Raw genomic sequence first — 13,428 nt, 5'->3', positions numbered from 1 at the left:
AACACAGGGAAATAAATATTGATGTTTTGAAAACAGTTTACATTGCAGAAGAGGATGTGCTGGAGGTTTTAGAAAATATAAAGGTGGATAAATTTCCAGGACCTGATCCAGTATATCCCAGGGTGTTGTGGGAAGTTAAGGCAGAAATTGCAGAGTCCCTTGCAGAAAACTTTGAATCATCTATAACAACGGGTGAAGTGCTGGATAACTGGAGAGTGGCTAATGTTATGCCTTTGTTTAAGAAGGGTTGTAAGGAGAAGCCTGGGAACTATAGACCTGTGAGTCTGACTTCGGTGGTGGATAATTTGTTGGAGGTGATTCTGAAATAATAATTCTCAATAATGATTTTTAAAAATATGGAATTAAGAGTCTAATGATGACCATGAATCCATTGTCGAATGTTGGAAAAACCCATCTGGTTCACTACTGTCCTTCAGGGAAAGAAATTGTCACCCTAACCTGGTCAGGCCTTCACGTGACTCCAGACCCACAGCAACGTGGTTGACTCTTCACAGCCTGTTGAGCAATTAGGAATGGGAATAAGTTCTGGCTTAGCCAGCGACACCATTATACCGTGAATGAATTTTTAAAAAGATAGAATTTACATGCATTTGGAGAGGCAAGGAATGATTAGGGATAGTCAGCATGGTTTTGTGCAAGGGAAATTATGACTGAGATTTTTGAGGAAATAACCAAAAAGATTGATGAGAGCTGAGCATAGACTTGTTTACTTGGTGAAGCCTTTGACAAGGTTCTGCATGGTAGACTAATGAGTAAAGTTAGATCATGTGAGATTCAGCTGAGCTTGCCAATTGGATATAAAATTGGCTTGACAGTAGAAGACAGGGGATGGTGGTGGAAGTTTTTTTTTTGGCCTGGAGGCCTGTGACCAGCAATGTTCCACAGGGATTGGTATTGGGTTCACTTGTGTTTGTCATCAATATAAATGATTTGGATGAGTATATAGGAGACATGGTTAGTGATTTTGTAGATGACACCAAAATTGATGGTATAGTAGACAATGAAGAAAGTGCTTAAGATTACAAAGAGATCTTGGTCAATTGGGTCAATAGACTGAGGAGTGGAGGATGGAGTTTAATTTGGATAAATGTCTGGTATTACATGTTGGTAAAATAAACAAGGGCAGGACTTGTACAATTAAAAGTAGGACCTTAGTAGTGTTGTAGAACAGAGACACCTAGGGGCTCAGGGACATAATTCTTTGCAGTTTGCATCACATGTAGACAGGGTGGTTGAGAAGGCGTTTATCATGCTTGCCTTCATTGCTCAGACCTCTGAGTACAGGAGTTGGGACATCATGTTAAGGTTGTACAAGGTGTTCGTGAGGCCTCTTCTGGAATACTGTGTCCAGTTCTGGTCACCCTGTTATAGGAAGGATATGATCAAATTGGAGAGAGTTCAGAAAATACTTACCAGGATGTTGCCGGGAATAGAAGGTTTGAGTTATAAAAATAGGCTAAATAAGCTGGAACCTTTCTGGAGGTTGAGGGGTAACCTTATTGAGGTTTATAAAATCATGAGGGATATAGATAAGGTGAAGAATAGGTGTCTTTTCCCTGGGGTGGGGGATTTCAAGACTAAGGGGTATATTTTTAAGGTGAGAGGAGAAGGATTTAAAAAGGACATGAGGGGTAACTTTTTTACACAGAGAGTGGTTTATATATGGAATGAACTTCCAAAGTGAGTGGTGGATGTGGGTACAGTTACAACATTTAAAAGACATTGGATAAGTTCAGGAATAGGAAGGTCTGGAGGGATATGAGCCAAGTGCAGGCAGATGAGACTAGTTTAGTTTGGAATTATGGTCAGTATGACTGTTTGGAGCGAAGGATCTGTTTCCATGCTGTATGGCTGTATGACCTTATCTTGATAACCAAAAGCAAAACCTTCGTTTTTGATATGGAATTGTCTGCTACACTTTTGTCCACAGACCTAAATATTAAATGCTTTGAATCTTCAAGGAATTAAATATACATGATAAGGGAAACAAAAGCTGTCTTAAACCAAGAGGTTTAAGCACTAGTTGTCATATTGCAAATTCTCCTGGCTTTCAGAAATGTGGAAATGATGAAAGGTTTCAGGCCAAGCAACTATTCCCCCGTGACCTTCATCTCCAATTCAACAACCCTTCATTGAATTTAAAGACATGATGGTAGGCTCCTTAATTTCATTTGAGTGTGTCCAATCTGTAACTGTTGTTGACGTCCTCAGAAAATGGGCTATTAGTCTAATATAATGGAGGATAATTGAATAAAGGTTAACACTGATACTTGTAAGGAAATATTATGACTGGTGACTAAAAATCTGGTCAAAGAACTAAGTTTTAATCTTCACCGTTAAGCAGGGAGTGAGGGAGAGGGAGAGAGAGTTAGTGAGATCGGGGAAAGGCAGAATTCAGATAGCAAGCAGTGGAAGCCTGTTAATGATGGAATGGTGATTGGTCAGTAAGTTCGACTTATAACCAAAAAGTCAGTCATTCAAGACCATCCAAGATTTACGTTTCTCCTCTCTTTATCCCATCATATTCATTGTCAAGGGCTCTTGAGGTGCAGTGGCAGTGTCCCTGTCTCTGGACCAGGAGGTCCAAATTCAAGTCCAATCTGCTCCAGAGATGGGGCATAACATCACTGAGCAGGTTGATCAGAAGATTGGAAATGAGGGATTGCCAGCAGGTCGGATTTGGGGAGCGCAGAGGGTTGTGGCACTGGAGGAATTTACAGGAATGTGGGGTGGGGAGAGGCTTTGGAAAGGTTTGGAAACAAGGATGAGGATTTTTTGAATGGGGTCAGTGAATAGAGAGGATGGGTGAATAAGAATAAGACGTAGCAAAATTTTGATTGAGTTGGCACACCAACCAGGAGTAAAGCAGAATTAAAGTGTTAGTATCGTAGAATCCCTATATTGCAGAGGTAGGCCACTCAGCCAACCAGGTGTACACCGACCCTCCAAAGAACATCCCACCCAGACCCTTTCCATCCCTGTCACTCCACATTTCCTATGGCTAATCCACCCTAACCTGTGCATCTTTTGACTGTGGGAGGAAACCAGAGCACACAGAGGAAACTCACATAGACACAGGAAGAATGTGCAAACTCCACACAGACAGTCTCCCGAAGGTGGAATTCAACCCAGGTCACTGGCGCTGTGAGGTAGCAGTGCTAACCACTGAGCCACATTGCCACTCTTGTGTTGAATGAAAAATAGATGAGAGTTTCAGCAGGAGATGAGCTGAGGTGGTTGCAGATATGGGCTGGGATACAGAGGTGGAAATGAGTGGTCTTGATAACAGTGAGTCCTGATTTAATGCATTAGACTTCAAAACAGCTAAGGAAATGATTTGCCTCCTTCGCTAATGCAGTCAGTGGAGAATGGCTGACATTCTGTAAAGGGGTAGTTGATGAGAGACAGTGAATGATGCTCTATATCTCCCGGATGTCTCTTTTGCCAGTCATTGTGGAATAATAAATGAGTGAGCTGTCCCTAAACTCCACTTGAATTTCTCAACATCATCCATCCCCAGGCTTTTGCTTTGGATTTCAATGAGAAAAAGAACCACCTCCCCCCCCCCCCCCCCCCCCCCCCGCCACCCCAACAAACAAAAATTCCCATATAATGAAGCCTGCTTCATGTTGCCCTGAAAGACAAAAGAGCAGACAGCTCAATGTTGAGCACACTCCTACTTAGACACTCAAAGCATCTCATTTCCAGCCATTAATCATCACTTCCAATGAGAACAAATGGAGCCTCTTGGATGCTCTCCATCATTTTATAATCTATTTCAGTCCTCGCTGCTTGCTGCATTACCAACATGCAATGCAATTTACTTTCTAATAATCAGATTAAGCAAAAGAAAATGCAGGGGACGGAGCCAGGCAGCTTATTAAATGATTGACAAGCAAAATGGGGACTTTCTTGGACAGTGGCCTTTAACTCTGGATGGTTGGTGTACATTAAGGTTTCTGTTTGTTTCTCTGTGCAGTCCTTGTCCGCAAGCAGCTCCATCAATCATCCTAATAGGTACAATTCTCGCTGAGTCACACTGCCTTTAAATTATTCACGGCTGCAATTAAACAATCCTGAAAGCTTCAATGGCCATTTTGCTTTCTCTTCCTCGGCCGGAGAGAAGGGTCTGTTCTTAATGGCTTCATTACTTCGACAGGAAGGAAGATCGCTAACATTCTAAAACCACCTTTCATGAATTCTTGATGTCTCAAAGTGCTTCACAGCCCTTGAAGGATGTCCTTGAGTGCAGTCACTGTTACAATGTCAGAAACACAACAACCCCCACTAACAGCAGAGTGAGAGCGGCCAGATTGTCTTTTTCTTGTGTGTGATATTAACTTAAATGGAGAAAGACCTGCCATTGATATGCCACTGTTTATTATCCCAAACCATCTCATAAACAACACTGAAAGATGTGGGAATCACTGACTGGGCCCAGCATTTATTTCTCGTCCCTAGTTATCCTTGAGAAGGTGGGGGTGAGCTGCCTTCTTGAACTGTTGCAGTCCATGTGCTGTGGGTAGATCCACAATGCCCTTAGGGAGGGAATTCCAGGATTTTGACCCAGTGACAGTGAAAGAACAGTGATATACTTCCAAGTCAGGATGGTGAGTGTTTTGTAAAGGAACTTGTAGGGGGTGGTGATCCTGTGTATCTGCTGCCCTTGTCCTTCTTAACAGAAATGGTTGTCAATTTGGAAGGTGCTGTCGAAGGATCTTTGGTGAGTTTCTGCTGTGCATCTTCTGGATGATACACACTGCTGCTACTGAGCGTCAGTGGAAGGAGATGATGTTTGTGGATGTGGTGCCAATCAAGTGCTCTATCCTGGATGGTGTCAAGCTTCTTGAGTGTTGTTTGAGCTGCACTCATCCAGGCAAGTGGGGAATATTCCATCACACTCCTGACTTGTGCCTTGTAGATGGTGGACAGGCTTTGGGGGGGTCAGGAGGTGAGTTAATCAGTGCAGTAACTGATTCCTGAATTTCATATATTGCAACCATAATTTCACTTCACGAGTTCTTTGTATCTTGAAAACACTTTGAGATAGTTGCTACATCAATGCAATTCATCCTTCCCGTGCTTCCTCTCAGTCTCAACCTGCAGTGAGTAATTCAAGTGGGACACTTCAGTAAGCTAGGAAAAGCCAACTAAGAGGTAAAGTTTTTTTTCCCTAACAGTTTTCTTGAGATTTTCTTGAGGGCTACTATTTGGTTTTCCGGGCCTCCTTTGTTTTTCTCACCTATCCACGTATGAGATGATGCACTGGCATAGTATTTGGTTTGTACCTTTTGTATTCATTTTGACGTCTGGGGCATTTGAACCCCTGTAGAAGCAACAGGAGAATAATTCATCAATATCCTCAATAATCACAAGTCCTCCATTAAACTTAAAGCCACAATATTCAAGGAGAGCATTAATCTACCAGACACAGAATTTATATTGACACAACACAGATAAATTAGTAAAAGAAGTTTTTATTTGAAATAACTGACAGACACTTCTACATACAAAAAGCCACCATCCTAAACAGATATTCCCTAGATAGGTGAGCACACAGTTATTGAGTATCCTTCACATATGCACAGAATGGAAACATTTTAACAAGGCAGTTCATAGAATCGCTACACTGTGGAAGTTAGCCATTTAGCCCATCATGTCCACACCAGACATCCGAATAGCATCCCACCCTGACCACCCCCTTCATAACACTGAATCTCCTGTGGCCAATCCACCTAACCTGCACATCTTTGGACTGTGGGAGGAAACTGGAGCACCTAGAGGGCACGGAGACTGTACAAACTCCACACAGACAGTCGGCTGAGGATGGAGTCAGGCAGGGGGTGTATCTTCTCCCACCAATTTCATTTCCTGTCAGTGACCACATTCTGTCAAGGAATGTTCTTTAAAATACATAGGACAGGACTTGGAGTAAAATGTGAATTAACAACAGAAAAGACAGTTCCCCTTAACCTCTTAGCCCTTTGTACAGAGATTGATGATCACACAGGGTGGATCAAGTGAACACGATCTGAGTGGGTGCACACTTACCTCAGCAACGAGGACTAAGAGAATCCTGGCCTCTGATTTCCGGTTGAGATTTAAATTGGATTTCAGTCACATAATTCACAAGCTTCAAGTTCCAATTAATCTTCATGGAAATTCATATGTCTCATGATTCACTGCTTAATGACAGGTTATAAACCAGGAATTAACCACTCTGTCATTAAAATATCAGCCTCCCAGGGTTTACACTGAATATCAACACCCAAAATTTTACTCGAGATCTAATCCCATGCTGCACCTATCATGGGAATGTTTGATGGAGATAGTATCGAGGGGGCTTTACTTTCAGTTTAAAAGTGTAGAGGGTGCTCTACTCCGTATCTAATCCCATGCTGTTCCTGTCCTGGGATTTTTTGATGGGGACAATGTATAGAGGGACCTTTACTCTGTATCTAACCCGATGCTGTAACTATCCTGGAAGTGTTTGATTGGGACAGCATCGAGGAATTTTGCTCTCTATCTAACCCTTTGCAATTTCTGTCCTGGGACTGTTTGATAGGGACAGTGTAGAGAAAGCTTTTCTCTTTTAAACGAGTGTGGCAGGGGGCTGGGAACCAGAGCAGTATCAGGAATCCTGATGAAGGGCTTTTGCCCAAAACATCGATTTTCCTGCTCCTCGGATGCTACCTGACCTGCTGTGCTTTTCCAGCACCACTCTAATCTTGACTCCAATCTCCAGCATCTGCAGTACCCACTTCTGCCTGAAAGAGGAACAGGACTGGCAGCTGAATGTCCCAGGATTTAGGTGGTTCTGTTGTGACAGAAAGAGAGGTAAAAAGGAGTGAGGGAGATGCATTGTTGGTAAAGGAGTGTCTCCCAGCTGTACTGAGGGAGGATCCATCAGAAGATGCATGCAGAGAGACAATGTGGGTTGAATTCAGCAATAAGAAACATGAAATCACAATGCTGGGAGTATGCTACACACCTCCCAACAGCCAGAGGGAGATAGAGGAGAGAATGTGTGGACAGAATTTGGAAAGATGTAAAAACAGCAGGGTTGTTGTGGTGGGTGATTTTAACTTCCCCCTATATTGAATTAGATTACCTACAGTATGGAAACAGGCCCTCTGGCCCAACAAGTCCACCCAGACCCTATCCCCACGGGCAATTTAGCATGGCCAATTCACCTGACCTGCACATCTTTTGGATTGTGGGAGGAAACCGCAGCACCGGGAGGAAACCCACGCAGACACAGGGAGAATGTGCAAACTCCACACAGTCACCCAAGGCAGGAATCGAACCTGGATCCCTGCTGCTGTGAGGCAGCAGTGCTAACCACTGAGCCACCTTGCCACCCTTGACTCAGTGTGTGTCGGGGATTGGATGAGGCAGAATTTGTAAGGACCATTCAGGAGGGATTCTTGACACAGTACATAAACAGTCCAACCAGGAAAGGGATTATACTGGACCTGGTTTTGGGAAGTGAGCCTGGCCAGGTGAGTGAAGTTTCAGTGGAGGTGGATTTCGGGAGTAGTGACCATAACACTGAGAGTTTTAAGATACTCATGGATAGGGATGACAGCAGTCCTCAGATGAAGATGTTAAACTGGAGGATGGTGAACTACAATATTAGGCAGGAACTGGAGAATTTTGGAGACACATTTTTGAGGGTAAATCTACATCAGACATGTGGGAGTATTTCAGATGGCAGTTGATAAGAGTTCAGGAGCAGCATGTTCCTGTAAGAGTGAAGGATAGGTATGGCAAGGAACGTGAGCTTTGGATGACCATGGATTTTATGATCTTGGTCAGAAAGAAAAAGGATGCATACGTAAGGTTGAGGAGGATGGAAAATGACGAAGTCCTTGATGTATAGGAAACAACTTAAACAAGGAATTAGAAGGGCTTAAAGGGGTTTTGAAAAGATGTTAGCAAACAGGATTAAGAATCCCAAGGCTTTTTATACACATATTAAAAGCAACAGGGTAGCCAGGGAAATGGTTGGCCCACTTGAGGCCAAAGAAGGGAATCTATGTGCGGAGCCAGAAGAGGGCGGTAAAGTCGTAAATGAATACTTCGTGTCAGTATTCACCAAAGAGAAGGAATTGGTGGAGAATGATCTCAGGGAAAGGAGTTTTGAGTTTCTAGGCCAAGTTCCTTAAAGAAAGGAAGAGGTGTTGTCCATCTTAAAAAGTATTAAGACAGATAAGTCCCTGGGTCCAACTGGGATCTATCCCAGAATATTGAGGAAGGCAAGAGAACAAACTGCTGGAGCACTGACAGACATCTTTGGATCCTCTTTGACCACAGGTGAGGTCCCAGAGGACTGGAGAATAGCCAATGTTGTCCCATTGTTTAATAAGGGGAATGAGGATAATCCAGGAAATTACAGGCCTGTGATTCTCAAGACGGTGGTAGGGAAATTGTTGGAAAAGATTCTCAGGGACAAGATCTATACACATTTGGAAGCAAATGGACTTATTGTGCAGGGGAGGTTGTGCCTCACTAACTTGATCGAGTTTTTTTGAGGAGGTGATGAAGATAATTAATGAGGCAAAAGTGGTCGATGTTGTCTACATGGACTTCAGTAAAGCCTTTGACAAGGTCCCTCCTGGCAGGCTGGTACAAAAGGTGAAGTCACATGGTATCAGAGGTGAGTTGGCAAGATGGAATACAGAACTAGCTTAGTCATAGGAGAGAGAGGGTAGTGGTGGAAGGATGCTTTTTGGGCTGTGACTAGTGTTCCACCGGGATCAGTGCTGGGACCTCTGCTGTCTGTGATCTACATAAATGATTTGGAGGAAAACTTTGCTGGTCTAATTAGTAAGTTTGTAGATGATACAAAGATTGGTGGAGATGCAGACAGTGAGGAAGATTGTCAAAGGATACAGTAGGATATAGATCAGTTGGAGGCATGGGTAGAAAAATGGCAGATGGAGTTTAATCCAGACAAATGTGAGGTGATGCGTTTTGGAAGTACAGGTGGAAATTATACAGTGAATGGCAGAACCCTGAGGAGTATTGATATGCAGAGAGATCTGGGTGTGCAGCCTTGATTGGAAGGGGCATTGAGTATGAGGATGGACAGGTTATGCTGCAGCTTTATGGAACTTTAGTTAGACCACACTTGGAAGATTGCGTACAGTTCTGGTTACCACATCAGAAGGATGTGGATGCTTTGGAGAGGGTACAGAAAAGGTTTACCAGGATGTTGCCTGGTAAGGGGGATTTTAGCTATGAAGAAACGTTGGATAGACTAGGTTTGTTTTCACTGGAACACGTGAGGTTGAGGGGCGACCTGATAGAAGTTTGTAGAGTGGAAAGTATGAGGCTTTTTCCCAGGGCGAAGGGGTCAATTACTAAGGGTCACAGGTTCCAGGATGTTTAAAATTGATGTTCGAGGCAAGTTTCTCACACAAAGGGTGGTGAGTATCTGGATGCACTGCCAGAGGAGGTGGTGGAAGCAGACACAACAGCAGCATTCAAGAAACACCTGGACAAATACATGAATAGGAAGGGAATAGAGGGATATGGATTCTGTAAGTGAGGACTGTTTTAATATGGAACAGCAACATGTGGCAGTGAAGGCTTGGAGGGCCATAGGGCCTGTTCCTGTGCTGTATTGTTCTTTGTTCTTTGTATCTAATGATGTGCTGTCCCTGAACTGAGAGTGTTTGATAGGGACAGTGTAGAGGAAGCTTTACATTATATCTTATCCTGTGATGGTGACTATTTAATGAAACGGTGTAGAGCAAACTTTACTTTCGGTTTACCTTCAGTTTAAAAAAGTAAATTTTTAAAGTATCTAACCCTAGTCTGTACCAGGTCTGAGAAGTGTTCATTGGAGATAGTGTAGGAATTCCAGTTGGAATCAGAGGAAGAGAAGGAACTCTCAGTAATAAAATGACAGACGTGAGCAGAGGATGGACAGTGGGCCTGAGGTGCATTCTGATTCACAAACACAATGTGATCTTGTAGAGGTTTATAAAATCATGAGGGGCACAGGTAGGATCTTTTCCTTGGGATAGGAGAGTCCAAAACTAGAGGGCATAGGTTAAAGGTGAGAGGGGAAAGATGTAAAAGAGACCTAAGGGGTAACCTTTTCACACAGAGGGCAGTAGATTAGATTACATTACAGTGTGGAAACAGGCCCTTCAGCCCAAAAAGTCCACACCGACCTGCAACCCACCCATACCCCTACATTTACCCCTTACCTAACACTACGGGCAATTTAGCATGACCAATTCACCTGACCTGCACATTTTTTGGACTGTGGGAGGAAACCAGAGGACCCGGAGGAAACCCACGCAGACACAGGGAGAACGTGCAAACTCCACACAGTCAGTCGCCTGAGGCGGGAATTGAATCCGGGTCTCTGGCGCTGTGAGGCAGCAGTGCTAACCACTCTGCCACCATGTCACCCACGGTACATGTATGGAATGAGCTGCCAGAGGAAGTGATGGAGGCTGATACAATTACAATATTTAAAAGGCATATAGTTGGGTATATGAATAGGTAAGGTTAGAGGGATATGGGCCAAATGCTGGCAAATGGGACTAGGTCAGATTGGGATGTCTGGTTGGCGGATGAACTAGACCATACGGTCTGTTTCCATGCTAAAAATGGACTTTATGACTCCTTGATCAGAAGCCAGAGGAGATCTGGGTGGTCCTTAGACATCATATCCAATGATCAGATTCAATGGTGGAGGGGCTGAATGGCCTTTGCCTGTTTTGCTGTGTGTGAGTATGGCTGCTGTGTTTGTCTACCTAAGGACACTCAATGTGCCTCAAACATAACTCATTGGGAGCTGCCAATACTACTATTGTGCATTTATTTGGCACCTCTTCACTTTGTCTAATGTACCAAAGTTACTCCATAAGTGTGCTGTTAAACAGAATGCGATGGGTGAGACAGTGAAGGGAATTACAAACGCGGATGAAAGTGGGACCAGGAACCAGTGGGGGTCACTGAGCACTCTGGGGAGAGGGGGTCATGGGGGGCAATGCACTCTGGGGAGAGGGAGTCATGGGGGGCAATGCACTCTGGGGAGAGGGGGTCATGGGGGGCAATGCACTCTGGGGAGAGGGAGTCATGGGGGGCAATGCACTCTGGGGAGAGGGGGTCATGGGGGACAATGCAAAGTTGGAGTTTGTGTGAATTTGGAAACTGACTATGGTGTTTTTAATTGGTTCAAACGCACAACAGTGGACATTGGGTTGGATATTGATTTACATTTGGATGATTTATCAGCTAGAAACATTTTTGTTTTTCTATATCTTGACCTTGTTCTCAAGTCTTGGGCTCTTCCTTTTCCTTCTTTCCAGTTACGAGGAATGTGTGAGTCACCGAGCTCCTGATCTGTACCTCCCAGAGGAAGACCCTCCACCATACTCCCTGACTGACCCACACCAGAGGAATGACTCCACTCACAGGGAGCCCCCTGAGGAAGAGACCAGACCCCAGGGACCGGGGAATCCCCCTCATGTCGCAAGCTTTCCCTCCGAATCCCAGCAAGTGGTCATGTCGATCTCCTCCAGCTCCATGCCCCTGGACCTGGCCCCGCCCTATGAGCAGGTGGTCTTTGACAGGCAGGAAATGGCCCTCCCACTAAGCCCAGCGGGGGAGCTAAAGGACACACCTGAGGAATGCAGACCCATCTCCCGCACCATCGTGTAAAATCCGGTCCGTGTGCTGGAGGGAACGGGCAAAGGAAGGTGCCATGCATGTCCTGCCCCCCCAACCCCTAACTCCCCACAGCTCCCCACACCAACTCCTAACTACCACCCACCTCAGTGCAATAGAGAGGGAAGAATGCTCGGGGAGTTGGGAACCTACATCGCTTTTAGCCAAGGGAAGATGGCAGGGTGGTGGTACTATCCCTGGAGGCCTGGCTAATACTCTGGAAACACAGCTGCAAATCCTACCATGGCAGCTACGGGAATTCAAATTCAATGACCCGAAAATCGCGGAACATTAATCGAGTCCGTAATATTGGAGGCTGCTGTCAATTTTTGGTAAAAGCCAATCTGGATCGCGGATGTCATTTTGGGGAAGGAAATCTGCTGTTTGTTCCCGACCTGGCTTACACATAACTCCAGTCCCACAGCAATGTGGTTGACTCTTACCTGCCCTCTGAAAGGACTGTGAGAGCCACTCAGTTTGAGAGCAATTAGGGACAGGCATGGAATGCTGATCTGGCCATTGGTCCCCTTCTCCCACAAAAGAAGGAAAAATGTCTTTTGAAACCTCTAACACATGACAACATAAACCAGGTCAAAGTGAGATGACGTTTCAATATTGCAACTTACCGATTGAGACTTATCGACGAGAGTGTCAGCTGTGTCTGCTTGTTGACAGCATCCCCCTTTGAGCTGAGAAGTTGTGAGATCTGAGCACTACATCCAGGCTGAGACTCCCAGTACAGTGAGGGGTGGGGGGGGGGCGGGTGCTGCACTGTCAGGGGTCCTACCATCCAGCCGGCTTGTTAAACCAGCTTGTCCCACTCTCAGCTGGACAGGAAAAATCCCAGAGCATTCTCTGACAAACGGAAAGGGATTTCTCTCCAGTTTCCTGGCCAACATTTACCCCCTCAAATTTGAAACCGCCGAAGAAAAAAGTGATGGTCCGGTCATTTATCACACTGTTGTTTGTGGGATCTTCCTGTGCGCCTATTGGCTGCTGTTTTTCCCACACTCCAACAGTGACCGCTCCTCAAGAAAGTACTTCAGTGGCTGGATTGCAATTTGGGACATCCTGAGGTCATCCGAGGCACTACAGAAATGAAAGTCTTTCACTGGAAGGTCAGTATATACTCCCTTGTCACGTTGATCTTTCTGTGACAACTCCTCCTAACTCTTCCTCATGAAGTCCCTGTTAATCAAATCCACTGTTTGTACCATGCCTTGTAATATGTGCTGTACATAAAACTGAATAAAATACAATTTGTGCACAAAGTGCTTGTTTGTGTTCTATCAAATGCATGTCAACCTCAAAAACAAACCCTTGTGGGCAATTTTTATTTCTTTGCTTCTTGTCCCTCCTTCCTGCTCGACCCCTCGAGAATTGAACTGTTGGTTTGTTCGGTGCAATCTCAGGTTAACAACTTTCTGAAAGTTACCTTTAAGCATTTGGCTGCTCTACTGAGACATTCTGTGCAAAAGGCTAATAGGCTATTCCACTCTCGTAGACCTCACACCTGAGCGGCCACAAAGTTGCCATCAGATGGCTGAGTGAATGAAGGGAAATTCATTGGTTAGCAATTGTCAGTCCTCACCAACCTCCCGCCACCCCACCAGATTCTAATGGCACTGTGGCAGGGCAGTTTGGGGTAGCTATCCTCCCGAAAGCCATTGACTCAGTACAGAACAAGGATCAAGTTTAAGGCCAACTGACGACAAG

General features: G+C 44.7%; 1 protein-coding gene across 1 annotated transcript in view; it reads left to right on the top strand.

Annotated features, from left to right (window-relative positions):
- Positions 1–12,977, top strand: part of bean1 (brain expressed, associated with NEDD4, 1) — a 105,194-nt gene extending 92,217 nt beyond the window's left edge. Inside the window, exon 6 of the mRNA XM_087995563.1 lies at positions 11,355–12,977. Coding sequence (XP_087851689.1) covers positions 11,355–11,706 — 352 coding nt within the window. The 3' untranslated portion in view covers positions 11,707–12,977. The remainder of the gene's footprint in view (positions 1–11,354) is intronic.
- Positions 12,978–13,428: the final 451 nt, after the last annotated feature.

The sequence above is a fragment of the Chiloscyllium plagiosum genome, unplaced genomic scaffold (genome assembly GCF_037043375.1).
Source record: "Chiloscyllium plagiosum isolate Xiang-an unplaced genomic scaffold, Cpla_swu_hap1 HiC_scaffold_17, whole genome shotgun sequence".
NCBI classification, from domain to species: domain Eukaryota; kingdom Metazoa; phylum Chordata; class Chondrichthyes; order Orectolobiformes; family Hemiscylliidae; genus Chiloscyllium; species Chiloscyllium plagiosum.
This window is presented reverse-complemented; position numbering and strand designations above follow the sequence as displayed.